General features: G+C 43.3%; 1 protein-coding gene across 1 annotated transcript; it reads left to right on the plus strand.

Moving 5' to 3' along the window:
- The first annotated feature begins 1544 nt into the window (after positions 1–1544).
- LOC118093925 (transmembrane 4 L6 family member 1) lies at positions 1545–11765 on the plus strand. Its single transcript, XM_060274223.1, has 6 exons — positions 1545–1729; positions 6286–6378; positions 6758–6906; positions 8599–8755; positions 8821–8917; positions 11590–11765. The coding sequence occupies exons 1-6, from the start codon at positions 1553–1555 to the stop codon at positions 11763–11765; spliced, it is 849 nt and encodes a 282-aa protein (XP_060130206.1). The 5' UTR covers positions 1545–1552.
- Positions 11766–13623: the final 1858 nt, after the last annotated feature.

Below are 13623 nucleotides of genomic sequence, written 5' to 3' on the forward strand. Positions count from 1 at the left end.
ATGGTCTGCTTCGGGGTTTCCACTAGTTGGCCACTGGGAGAGCAAGATGCTGGACTAGATGGGCCATTGGCTTGATCCAGCAGGGCTCTTTTCATGTCCCGGTGTTCCCCATTACTGGAGCCCATTTACCTTTAATTAAAGCCATAAATTTATTTTAGTACAAACTAAAGCTGCCTCTTTTAGGACTACAAAGTCCTAAAATGCTTCTCTTGTTTCCCCACTTGCACCTAGTTTGCTGCCCGCTCTCTGGCTGCCGTCGTGGGTGTATAAACGAGTCATTTGCAAGCCTTCTTGGGTCGTTTTCTTGCAAGTTCCTTAGCAAAAGATGGGCCTGGAAGCTTTGCTGCCACAACAGAACCTTTGCAGTCGTTCTGGACCTCCTCTGCCGAAACCCAGTGTGATATAGTGGTTGGAGCTCTAGATTAGGACTTGGGAGGCCAGGGTTCAAATCCCCACTCAGCCAGGAAGCTACCAGATGGTCTTAGGCTGGTCACAGTTTCTTTCAACCTGACCAAACGAAAAGCTTGTTATGAAGATAAAATGGAGAGGAGGAGAACAATGTGTGCCACCCCTGAGCTCCTTGGAGGAAAAGCGAAACATAAGTGTAATAATGACAGGACTCCATCATTTGACAATACCTTTGATTACTGGAACCTTGTGGTGAAGGGTAGATTTAAAAAATCTAATGAAATAATGTTAGAGAGAAACAAAAGCAGGTGACATTATTCACTATGTTCTGCTCTGGTTACCAGGGGGAATAGTAGCAATTGTAGGAGCCAGAGTGCTTTGACAGCATAGTACTGTAATATAAACCCAGCTGAAATCAATGTGATTAGTCTTCACTTAAATTTAGTTATCCAATGCTCTATAAATGTCCTCCTTCTGAAAGGTTTCTCACTCACCTGTAGTTTTAAAATTCAGCAACGGGTTTATTTATTCCAGCCTTTTTGTGTTGTTAACTCAGTGCTTTTTTCCCCCTAAGAAAATGTTTAGGAATACTCTCATTTTCCTACTCATATTGAAATACTGCCCCTCAATGAGGCCACACTTAGATTCACAAATGTTTAGGGGTATGTGTCCCCCTGTGTCCCCCCAGAAAAAAAAAGAACCACTTTGACATATTTGGAAAAGCAACAATTCTATATTGTTCCTGGCAGAGCACTGCATTTCTTCTTTATTCCTCTCATCCCTTTCCAGGTTTTTTTTTTAGCTGCCTTTATGTCTCGAAACCTGTTCTTCATGTGGGATTGCCTATGCCATTATTCATTCCTATAAGGTTAAAATTCAGGCCAGCTGAAGCGCTGTAGCAATTTGGCAACTGTTTGATTGGAAACGGCCAATGAGACTGTGCTTCTCCCAGGTCCTACATTCTTCAGTCCCAGTGGCCATTCGTCGCTTATGTGTAATAATCATGCAGGTAACTAGGTAGCCCAAGGTATTTAAGAAGGAATGAGCACAGCTCTCTCTCCCCCTTTTCGCTCTTGGATAGGTACATGCAGGCAGATCCTTGGCTCTTAACGGCTGACAGAACATTTACAAAACTGCAAGCAACATGTGCTACGGGAGATGCATTAAATTTGTTGGGTACAAGCTGCTGATTCTTGCTGTGCTCTGCATCATAGCAAACATCCTGCTTTATTTTCCCAATGGAGAAATAAGATACGCTTCACACAATCACCTCAGCAGATACGTTGGCTGTCTTCATGGCATTATAGGAGGAGGTATTTTGGTGAGTAACAAATCACTGTATGTTTCCTTTCTCACAATGGATGTCCTTATGCTTCTCTTCCCTTAGCTGCTGAATTTCATATTTTTCAGAAAAAATTCCACATGGCCTCACTGGATTTGGAATCTTTGCCATATTTTTAAATTTTATGTTTACTTTTTTAAAATTTTGTTTTGACTGCGTCAGACCAACACGGCTACCTACCTGTACTTTTTTAAGTTTCAAAAATTCAGAGTTGTGCAGAACAATAAACCAACAAAATGAATTGCAAGCCCTCCCCTTCTTCAAAATTGACCTGTTCTTTCGCTGTCCTTTCAGAGTCCTAAACTGATGTTGCTCTAGTTAAGACCAAAGTGTCTTGCCTGGCATCCCTTGGAAGCCACCAAGACATCTGCTGAAGAATTGAAGTTAAACCAGAAAGTTTAACCAGAATGATACTAGTGGGGCCTGCAACAAAATGTTGCAGTGTACCCCCACCTCCTGAGAGGAGCACTTATTCAGAGCTCCAGACAGCCTAGAACAGGATCCTTGGAGGCCTCTGTGAGGTGGTTGTGGGAGATTCAGAAACAAGGAATGGAATAAAAGATATTTCACCCCCTTGATGCCTTCCCCTGCTGAGCACTAATTCTGTTTTATGGTGGGGAAATGGCACCCCTCCCCCCCAATTCTAACCCTCTCCTTCCTAAAACTTACTACCGGTATATACTTACTATATATTGTCAGAGTACAGTATTGAGAAGATTAAGTTGCTCTTTTCCTCTATTCTCCCATTTCCCCCCTGCTTTCATTTTGCTTTCAAAACTGACATGTCAATATTCCAAATCTTAAAAGTGATGTCTTTTAGACACACACACACATAAAGAGTGCCTTTCTAGAGTCAAGTGACACAAAAATTTCCTAAATGACCATAGTTTCATGTCGGGCAGTTTCCTGGTTTTAAAGAATGGCATTTTTAAAATTCAGAAATTTGTATGTTACTGAGGGTGTCTCCTGAACAGTAGAAGCCATTACTTTGGTTTTGGGTGTCTCTGTTTGCGCGTCGAGGTCACAGGACTTCCCCCCAATAAATTCACACACACACAGCAATTTAAGTTTAAGGTTTTTTGGCATTATTTTGGCCACAGCTTTATTTAAATACAATCAAATGTGAGTGGCTTTTTAGGCTTTGGTTAATCCATCTGTCCCCTGCCCTGGGACAGATCTGCACTGACTTCCTCTAGCCATTTGTGGAAGTCAGTAGGTAAACACTCCCTGAGGGAGGACGGAGCTGTGTACCACAGACCCTTCACCTGCCCTCACCTTGAATGTTCCCCACGGCTCATTTGCTCTGCGTATGGCCCAATCCCCTAACGGGGTACTGACGAGAGCCCTTTGAGCCTCAGGATTCCTTTAACGGAATTCTCAAAAAAATAAGACATACCCATAAAATAAGCCGTAGCAGGATTTATAAGCATTTGCGCAATATAAGCCATACCCCGAAAATAAGACATAGTGATAGGCGCAGTTCTGGAGGGCGCCAAGGAAGAGGCTAGGCTGCACACATAATTAAAAAATAAGACATCCCCTGAAAATAAGCCACCGTGTTTTTTTTTGAGGAAAAATAAATATAAGATAGTGTCTTATTTTTGGAGAAACACGGTACCTCTATAAGCAGCAGCAATTTTGAAACCAAATGGCAACAGCCAATCAGCCAAATGGACAAAAATCCTACCGGGCCCCTGCCCTAAAGCAGGCGACCCCATGGCAGGCATAGCAATGTCAAACGCAAGAAGCCCTTAAAAGAGGGTGGGCGGGCGGGAGATCCGATGCACTTGGCCAAAGTGAAACCGGCAGCAGTACGCAGGGGTTTATAAATGCTAAGGCTGTCGATCATTTAACTTGCAACAATACTTTTTCCTCAGCAACAACACCAAAATGCCCAGTCACCCAGTGGCCATCTTGACTAATCTGCCCAGCAACCCAGGGTCGTCCTGTCCCCCCCCCCCCGCAATTTGTGCTCTCAGTGATTGGAGAACCGGTTTTCACTTCAAAACTGACCAATCCTCAACCACCTCATATCCCCCAACATTCCTCAGGTGAAAAGTGGGGCATTTCTCTCTCCCCCACAACTGACCCACCTCAAAAAAAACCCCTCAAAACCCCCCTCAAAAACAAGAAAATTTTTGTTGCCCCTCCCCCCCCCACCGCACAGCATTTCCTATCAGAGAAAGAATCATAGAATCATAGAGTTGGAAGAGACCACAAGGGCCATCCAGTCCAACCCCCTGCCAAGCAGGAAACACCATCAAAGCATTCTTGACATATGCCTGTCAAGCCTCTGCTTAAAGACCTCCAAAGAAGGAGACTCCACCACACCACTAGAGTGCCACCGTCATGACACGAACAGGACACAGCACACTGTCCTGAGGAAACCCCTTGATCCTGATTTTATTTTATTTTCTTCTTTGGCAAATTTACAAAAAGACACACCACACGCCAATAATAAATTTTAGAAAAGGGCGAGATTAGATGCAGACACACAAAACAATTTTTTTTTTTAAAAAAAATGTATTTTTAATTTCTTGTTGGAAGCTGCCCAGAGTGGCTGGGGAAACCCCAGCCAGATGGGCGGGGTATAGGTAATAAATTATTTATTTATTTTATTTTTAAAAGCATTAAAAATAAATAAAGCAAGGCTCCTTATTCCACTCCCCCTTTCTTCCCACCCAGGAAGACCCAGCCCTCTGCCTGCCCCTCAGAGCTGGCACATCTCAATGGCGGCAGCCTCTCCTCCTCCTTGCCTGCTCTCCAGCAGCTGCTACCAGCTACCCAAGGGAGGAGGCTGGCCGCAGTGGCCATGGAGAGGCAGTGGGATGCTCCCTGGCATCAGCCACTGCCACTGTCGCTGTTGTTCAGCGTCGGCCTGAGCTAGAATGCGGCAGCGCTGCTGGGGAAAATAGGGACATTCCAGGATCAAAATGGAAGCTTTCATCACTCTGGGACTGTTCTGTTCCTGGAAAATCGGGACACTTGGAGGGTATGCCACCTTCGTTTGCTAGAGGAGCTGGCAACGGGGAAGAATGCACCTGCAGATATGGCCTCTGGGCAGCTGTGTAGCTGCTGTGTGCTGGAGCAGTCAGGGAATGGGGCAGTAGCAAGGTCAAGGCTGTTTGGGCATGGCAAAAAAAAGGCAAACCAGTGCTCCTGTTGATGCACCTGAACCTCCCTGACCTTGCCCTCCCACTGTCCCTGGTGTTGACGCTGCTGCCAAGACGCCAAGTCTGTGGTGGCACCCCTCCCTGCTGGGCAGTCCTAGAATGATAGGTGCCTAGGAAGGTGTTGGCTAATAATCCCTTCTCCTACTGTGGTTCATGACATCGTTATGACAAGACCTAAACATCCCCTCTCAGCTGATAATAATAATAATATAATAATAATTTATTATTTATACCCCGCCCATCTGGCTGGGTTTCCCCAGCCACTCTGGGTGGCTTACAACAGAAAAATGAAATAAAACAATTAAACATTAAAAGCCTCCCTAAACAGGGCTGCCTTCAGATGTCTTCTAAAAATCTGGTAGCTGTTTTTCTCTTTGACATCTGATGGGAGGGCGTTCCACCACCACCGAGAAGGCCCTCTGCCTGGTTCCCTGCAACTTGGCTTCTCGCAACGAGGGAACCGCCAGAAGGCCCTCGGTACTGGACCTCAGTGTCCGGGCAGAACGATGGGGGTGGAGACGCTCCTTCAGGTATACTGGACCGAGGCCATTTAGGGCTTTAAAGGTCAGCACCAACACTTTGAATTGTGCTCGGAAACGTACTGGGAGCCAATGTAGATCTTTCAAGACTGGTGTTATGTGGTCTCAGCGGCCGCTCCCAGTCACCAGTCTAGCTGCCGCATTCTGGATTAGTTGTAGTTTCCGGGTCACCTTCAAAGGTGATTCAGGCCGATAGTAGTTTCAGCAGCCACCTCTCCTTTGTGCAGTGATGGGGAGGGGCAAATGAAGGAGGTAGAAGAAGTGGAATAGTTTATTTTAAAATCAGGCCAGATTCGATTTAGCCTGTAACCCATTGGCTAACAAGTTTGAATTGGTACTTTGACACTTTTAAATAAATACAGCTGGTTATTTGTTGTTACAATGGAAACAGAAGTACTATACATGACACAGGGAGGGTTGCAGCCTGGTGGCAGAGCATCTGCATGCAGCAGGTCCAAAATTCAATCTCTGGCACCTTCAGGTAGAGCTGGGAGAAACTTCTGCCTGAAGCTTTGGGGAGCAGCTGCTGGTCAGTGTTGACAGCAGTGAACTAAATGGACCAATGGTTTGACTCAGGAGATGAAGTCAAATCCATTAATTAAGGTGGTCTGATATTGGGCAACTGCAAAAATCTTTTGGTTTAATTAGCTAGAAGAAATTGGACATGAACGGGATACTGTACAAGTTGTAAGCTGAGCCACATCAGTAGGCATGATCGAAACTAATCAGAGACTCATACTGAAATGTGGGATGCAGATACAATCACTGATCTAAAATAATTGCCCACAATACAACTGTTTGTTTGTTTTTAAATTAAACCTAGGTGTTGATCCCGGCATTTGTGCTCATTGGACTCGAAAATGAGGGGTGTTTCCATGGATGCTTTCCCCATGAGCACCATGGGAGAAACTGCGCGGTAAGTGAGCCTTTTCCCTTTGCCAGTCATTTAAATATGAGACTCAATCAGAAACTCAGAGGAGGCTGTCAATTCCTTTCATTGGTGGTGGGTACCCATTGCAGCTGGTTGGGTGGAAGGCAAGGAGGCCAACACTGGGTGGCGCCAGAGCCAATGGCAGGCAGAGCCAACAATTTCTAATGTTGTCCTCTTCCCTACTGAGTTCTACACTTGGACTGATTAGGAGGAACCTGACAACCAGAACCACATCCCAGGCAGGCAAGCAAGAAGGCAAGGAGATGGGACTGGCTGAGGGCAGACTGGAGTGGTGGGGCAATACCCCATTTGCCCTAACGGACCATCTTCCCCTGACTCCATTCTTTCTACTTTCATATTGTAGCTGCTGGCATCAGTCGTGGTGGCCGCTGTTGGGATTCTCGGTGCTGGATACTGCTTCATCATTTCAGCTTTGGCTTTGGCCGAAAGACCTTACTGTTATTGCACTGATGACCACACCGGGTGCTATCCGTTCTTAAACTCTCATGGAGGGTATGTAAGCTTTCCTGTGGCAGACTGCAGGGGCAGGGTGCCTTTTTGACAGCGACGCTCCTCATCTTGGGCAACCAGCCATGCGAACTGAGAATGATGAGTGCTGGAGCTCAAACACCTTTGCATACTGCCCAGGCATCAGTCTATTATGTCTCTGTTGCTGGTTTTATTTTGATTTTTTAAGACTATCTTGTCTGATTATATTGGCAGTTTTAAGGTATATTTTATGTAAACCGCTTGGAGGTTTTGATTGTTAAGTAGTACAGTGGTTCTCAATGAAAATAAAAAACTCCTAGTGGTGCTTGATTTATAACTTAAAACACTACTATATAATAGGATCACAGGACATCCAGAAAGTATAAAACTATGCAGTTGCATAAGAATGTGAATCACCCCCAAAATAATGGTAAACTTATTCTCTCTCTCTCTCTCTCTCTCTCTCTCTCTCTGTACACACACACTATATTTTTCCATGTATAAGAATATATTTCCCCCCAAATTTTTGAAGTTTAAAATAAGCAGTCGTCTTATACACAGATAGTGCATAGTGCATTTTCTTAATTTTGAGTCCCCAAAAATACGGGGCATCTTATGCACGGACAAATACAGGGTGTGTGTTTATACATACTTTAAGTATGCATACAGATTCAATGAGAGGTGTGACTTGGCTTTTGCTGGGTAGTCTTTTATATTAAGTCTAATTTGAGATAAACAAACCCTCATTTCCTCATCAACACAAATGAATTGTTTAAACGTTTCTTTGATTGCCCTTGAATCTTCCTACCCCTCTTGCCATACTCTCCTGCCACACCCTTTGAGAACCACTGAAGTAGTATATTGCATCCTGTCATTCGTCATCATCCCTGACCACTGTTCCTGCTAGCTAGGGATGATGGGACTTGTAGTCCAAAAACAGCTGGAGACCCAAGTTTGGGAAATCCTGGTGCACACAAATGAATAAACTTGGGTACGAGAATGCATTAGGGAAGATTGCTTGCAAGAATGTGTATATTGGTGGGGGGGGAAGCCTACAGAAATGTATATACCAAGTGGTACCTTGGTTCTCAAACTTAATCCGTTCTAGGAGTCCGTTCGACTCCCAAAACTGTTCAGAAACCAAGGTGCGGCTTCCAATTGGCTGAAGGAGCTTCCTGCACTCAATCAGAAGCCGCGTCAGACATTCGGCTTCTGAAAAACGTTCACAAACTGGAACACTTACTTCCGGGTTTGTGGCATTTGGGAGCTGATTTGTTCGGGAGCCAAGCCATTTGAGTAACAATGTACCACTGTTTGAGTACTAAAAATCGGATGAATTTTCAGGAGGGCTTTTTTAAAAATTGCAAATTGATGCAGAAATGTGAAGAACTAAACTTAAGACTGAAAAAAACAAGAAATTAGAAAGAAATAAGAAGTGACAGATTTGTCTATTTCTAGATGCAGACAGTCCCTCTCCAGGGAGGAAAACCTGTGTTGTGAGGAGATTTTCTGACTGCTGTTTCCCTCTCTCCCTTCCTCCCTGTCTGAAAAAGCAGCATATATTCACGGCAGCGGAGGAATAGGGAGAAAATATCTTTAAAATATTAAATGGGGACAAAGGCTATTAAATTTAGTAGAAGAATTTGTTGTTGCTCTTGTGGCACCTTTCTCCCACTTCCAGAGCTACAAATTAATATTTGTGATTGTTTTCAATAGGTACCTGTGCCATGAGCCAAGGCACATTGTTACCTGGAACGTGACCTTGTTCGCCATCCTGCTTGTTCTGAGCGGGATCGAAATAATTATCTGTACCATTCACATAATAAGGGGCTGTCTCGGAGGTGCATGTGCCGTGTGCTTCGTTCACAAAGAGGTAAGTGTGTTTAAAGGCTACCCAAAGCTTTCAACAAGTATTTTTGGGGTTATTTGATCACACAGAAACTGCCCACAACGCTTTACGAGCTGATTCAGCAAGCCAAGGATGGCCATTATGTCTGTGTCATTAGGAAATTCGTGTCTGGACAGCGAATACAAAGTATATTTCTATATTTATTGCATTTATAGCTCCCTTTTGGGCAATGCCCCCAAAGCAGCCGTACCATAAAAATGTAAATCCAATAAAATGTTAACAATTACAATGCAGCGAAACAGACATCAAAAAGAACCAAACACTACTAATTGGTTTTGCAGCACAGAATCAATCCAGCTTGTGAGGCCCAGCCAAATGAGTGTTGCCGCTCAAGAGAGTTGAGCATGTACTTAAAACACTCCCCCTCGGCTTCAGTGTGACTTAAAAATGCTTGGCCACAATCCAAAATAGAGGTGAGTGCATTCATGTTTATAGGGTTGCACCTGACTAAGTGAGGTTTGGAGTAGACACACTGAATTCAATTGACTTCTGTCGGTCATGACCATTTGTATCAATGAATCTACTCTGAGTGTATCTGGACACAACCCATAGATTTCAGCGCAGTGATGTGTGTTCAGTGCTATCTTGGATTGTGGCTCTTAGCTTTGGCATTAGAGCAGTGTTCTTCAACCTTGGGTCCCCAGATGTTGTTGGACTACAACTCCCATCATCCCCAACCTCTGGTCCAAGCTGGGTGGTGGTGATGGGAGTTGTAGTCAAAGAACATCTGGGGGCCCAAGGTTGGAGAACACTGCATAGCAGTATGCCTTTCCCAAATGTTGCATAATGCTACATAAGAGGGATTTGCTCATATGAAAATATGAGAATGTGTGCAAGTGTCCTGTGATGGTAATTTCCTCCCAAACTTTCTCAATGATTTGGTCACCAGAGTTTTTACTGCCATATTTAGTTTTATAACCTCCTGGTCTCATAAGGAGTGTCTACCAGCCGTTCCACTTCCAAGCATTGTTTGTTTGGTCCTTGAGTGACTATCATTTTCTCTTTTGCATGGGAACATCTGATGGTCAATCAACTGAAATCTTGTTGTATAGGCGTGAGAAACATCACACAAGGAAGAAGTCCCACTACTTTCTGTGTGAATGACAGACTCTACCAAAGGATGCCAACACTAAAGTTGGTATCTCACGACAGGGGATCTAGCAATGGGGAGTTTCCCCCATTCAGATCAGTGTATCAGCTCTGAAAATGAGTCATGATCCATTGAAATTGACCTTGAATTCAGTGAAATCTGCATTGGGCTGCCTATAATGTATAAATGGGTAAGGGTTTTGGATTCTGGGCTATTGCTCTCATGTATTTATCAAATGTGTGTTTTTAATCTTTTACAGACCTGCCCTTGCTAAAAGGCTTGGACTTGGAAATGGGTTGAAAACTTCTCATACTTCACTGTAATTATTCCTGTATTTTTTGAACTGAAACAAAACTCATATTCTTAGCACTTGTTTTATATAGCATATGTACTCTGTTCATGTTCCCGAATAGCATTGTTTTAAAACTTCTAGCATGTAACTCAGCAATTTACAAAGTATATTGTGCAAGATCCCCTTTGAGCTCTCTTTTGTTACAGAAATGTAACTATATTGTTAGCTGTGTAAGCACAGACTGATGGATCATTTAGGCTGCAACCTTGAACCCACGTAACTGGGAGTAAGCCCTACTGAACTCAGTGAAATTTACATCTGAGTAGACATGTATAGGATTGCGTTGTTAGCATATATTATACTGGTTTCCATCGTTAATCGGATGATTTTCAATGTTCTATTTTTAATGTATAAATTGATTTCCCCCAACAAGACGTTTATTGCTTCAAATGATAGCACTAGGAGCTGTAGCTGAGTAATGGTGCCAGTAAAAGCTTGAACTCATTTTATTAGGGATCCTTGGCATAGCCAGGATTTATGTTAGGGGGGGGGGGCAGGACACCTGTCATCATCCTCTGTCTGGCTCTGTCTAGCAGATTCGGAATGAAATGTTGTTTTAAATTACTTTTTTTTTTACCCCAATTGCTCAGAAAAAAATCTGTCGAAATCTTTCTACGGTTTCTACTTTTAGTAAGGTATTTTTATTTATTTACTTCATTCAGGAGGGGGCAACTGCCCCCATGCCCCCTTGCCTATGCCCATGTTAGGGGCGCAACATATATCCCCTCCTTCAGGTGTTCGACATGAACCCAAGGAGGGAGGGAGCCGAGTTGAGTACATTAGCTCCACCTCCCTCTCACCACCATGGAAGCAAATTTCAGGAGAAAAGGTCTGAAGTGGGATTCTAAGCTGGACCCACATAGAAGTCTTCTTGAGATTGAGACCCCTGCCTTGCCTGCATTCTCAAGCATGGGGAAGATTCCAAGTATGTTTAGCCAAATGCACTTAGAATAAACTTCAGACCTTTGCACTCAATGTGTTGAAGCCAAAAGTGGAGCTGAGGTCAGGTCTGCCTTGCATTCTCCACCTTCCTTCCACAGTCTTTGTCTTCACACATTCCATGGAATGCCTGGTTAGGGCTGGAGTTGTATTTTTTATCCTTTCTGGATATATAGATGTATTTGGGAAGTGCATACCTAAGGAGCAGAGAGGCTGCTTCCTTGAACATTGTATCTTCCTATAGAAGAAGGAAGTAAGATGTTGTCAAGGTGGGAAGGAGTGAAGGAAGTGAGATTTGACTTTAAAAAGATTGGGTTGAAAATTAAGGTGGTGGTGATCCAAAACAGCAACAATAAATAAAAAAAAAACCCCACACACCCCATGTGTGTTTTCTCTTTCTTTTCACATCTTTCATAGAGATCCATTTCACTGCCAAACCAAATTCACAGTTAATATACAGATCTGAGAAGGTTATGAATGAATATGCACCGGAAATAGACTGTGTGAAGAGCTGCAAGGATATCGCTAAAGAGAAAGACAGCTCGTGCACTAAAATTAGAAGCTATTACATCTCTATAGAAAGTGAAATTTAAAAAGAATTGCAGAGTTGGAAGGGGACCAAGAGGGTCTTCTAGTCCAACCACCTGCAGTGCAGGAATCTCAACTAAAGCATCTCTGACAGATGGCCATCCAACCTCTGCTTAAACACCTCCAATGAAGGAGAGCCCACAACCTCCTGCGGGAGACTGTTCTACTGTTGAAATAACTAACAAACTACAACTCCCAGCATTCTTTGAAGAAACCTTTGCAGTTAAGTGGTATAAAACCAACGTACGGTATGTTTGCAGTGTACATGTGTCCCTTTCCTTTCATCTTTCCTCACTGTAAGAAGATATCCTCTTGCACACTTGATTTGCAGCCAGTGCAAAACTTTATAGTCATGACAAAAATCTTTTTGGCTTCCCTATGCGAGCAGAGACTAACATGAAATGATGGCAATGACATAACTCCTAAAATTAAAAAAATTCCTTCCAGTAGCACCTTAGAGACCAACTAAGTTTGTCATAGGTATGAGCTCATACCTATGACAAACTTAGTTGGTCTCTAAGGTGCTACTGGAAGGAATTTTTTTTTGACTGCGTCAGACCAACATGGCTACCTACCTGTAACTCCTACTGACGAGTTCTAAATCCTTTCAGGACAAAAACCTTATGTCTGGCAAATGAACAGCTTTTGATCAAATTTGGTTTCAGTCAGCAGGTAGGTTATTCAACTCTCTTGGCAAGCAATGACAACTAGGAAACTTGTCATTTATGGGAATGTAGCTGTAACTATTGCAACACTAAGAGACAGTTGAGAAACAGGCATGGTGTCATGGGCTTTGAAGAAGCTTGACCTCAGGACGCAAGGGAGAAACGTGCTAAGAGGAAGGCATGCTTGGCAAATCCACACTGTGATCAACTCCTGCCTGGAAACCAATGTCCCCACTGTGGAAGGACGTGTGGATCCAGAATTGGCCTCCACAGTCACTTACGGACCCATTGTTAAAATCGTGCTTATGGAAGACAATCTTTCTCGGCTGTGAGTGATCACCAAAGAAGAAGAAAGAAGAGCTTTTTGTTAGATGTTTGTTAAATAGCAATCCAACAAAAGGAGAAGACATTTCTTCTGTTTGGCATGCACAATCTATGATTTATTTATTTATTGCCTGTTGAAAGACACTTTGAGCTGTGGAAAAGCAGCACGCAAATGGTGTGGTCTTCAGACATTGCATACCAAGTACAACCCAAACTCCCTTCTTACAACTTCTTTCTGGGGTGGGAGAAACCCTGCTGCAGGCCTACATTTAGAGCCCTGCCAGAGAGCTGAATATAATCCTGTTTGATAAACATAATGTTACTAGCACCCGCATGCAGCCTGAAATCAGTACTCAGGTTTCAAGAAATAAAACTGCATCCCCACTAAGAAAAGGAACTTACTCAGTTAAATGATAGTCCTCCCTCAACTTATTCCCACACATCAGCATTTAGAACTGCTGTACAGTACACTGAATTCTGTTGTTGTTTTTAAGAAAAAAAGTTCATCCTATATTTCGATACTGGAATTGAAATTGTTCTACATTTTCGTGAAAATAGGTTAGGAAGAACGTAGAAAGATGCCTTTGTTGCCTAAAGTCGAGCCCAAATGCCACCCCTGCTAGAGCCAATAAAAATTCTTCTTGTACTTTTCACACACAATTTCTTGTTTGCACCTATCCTTTCCTCATAATGTCACCTGCAACAGGTTGCCTCACCCTGGTGCATGGAAGACTATTTGTTCACCTAACCTAGTGTTGTCTATTCAGCTTTGAATGACAGGATCTCAGGAAGGGGTACCAAATTGGTCCAAATATAAGCCACCTCCAAATATAGGCTGCACCCCTAAAAACGAGATCTTTTTGAAAGGAAAACA

This window comes from Zootoca vivipara, chromosome 5, assembly GCF_963506605.1.
Source record: "Zootoca vivipara chromosome 5, rZooViv1.1, whole genome shotgun sequence".
NCBI lineage: Eukaryota > Metazoa > Chordata > Lepidosauria > Squamata > Lacertidae > Zootoca > Zootoca vivipara.

Bases quoted from the DNA above. Each gene is read 5' to 3' on its own strand.
- LOC118093925 (XM_060274223.1), top strand. From the start codon at position 1,553: ATGTGCTACGGGAGATGCATTAAATTTGTTGGGTACAAGCTGCTGATT. The intron at 6,907-8,598 runs GTATGTAAGCTT...TGTTTTCAATAG, and splicing joins TTCTTAAACTCTCATGGAGG to GTACCTGTGCCATGAGCCAA. The intron at 8,756-8,820 runs GTAAGTGTGTTT...TTGATCACACAG, and splicing joins TGTGCTTCGTTCACAAAGAG to AAACTGCCCACAACGCTTTA.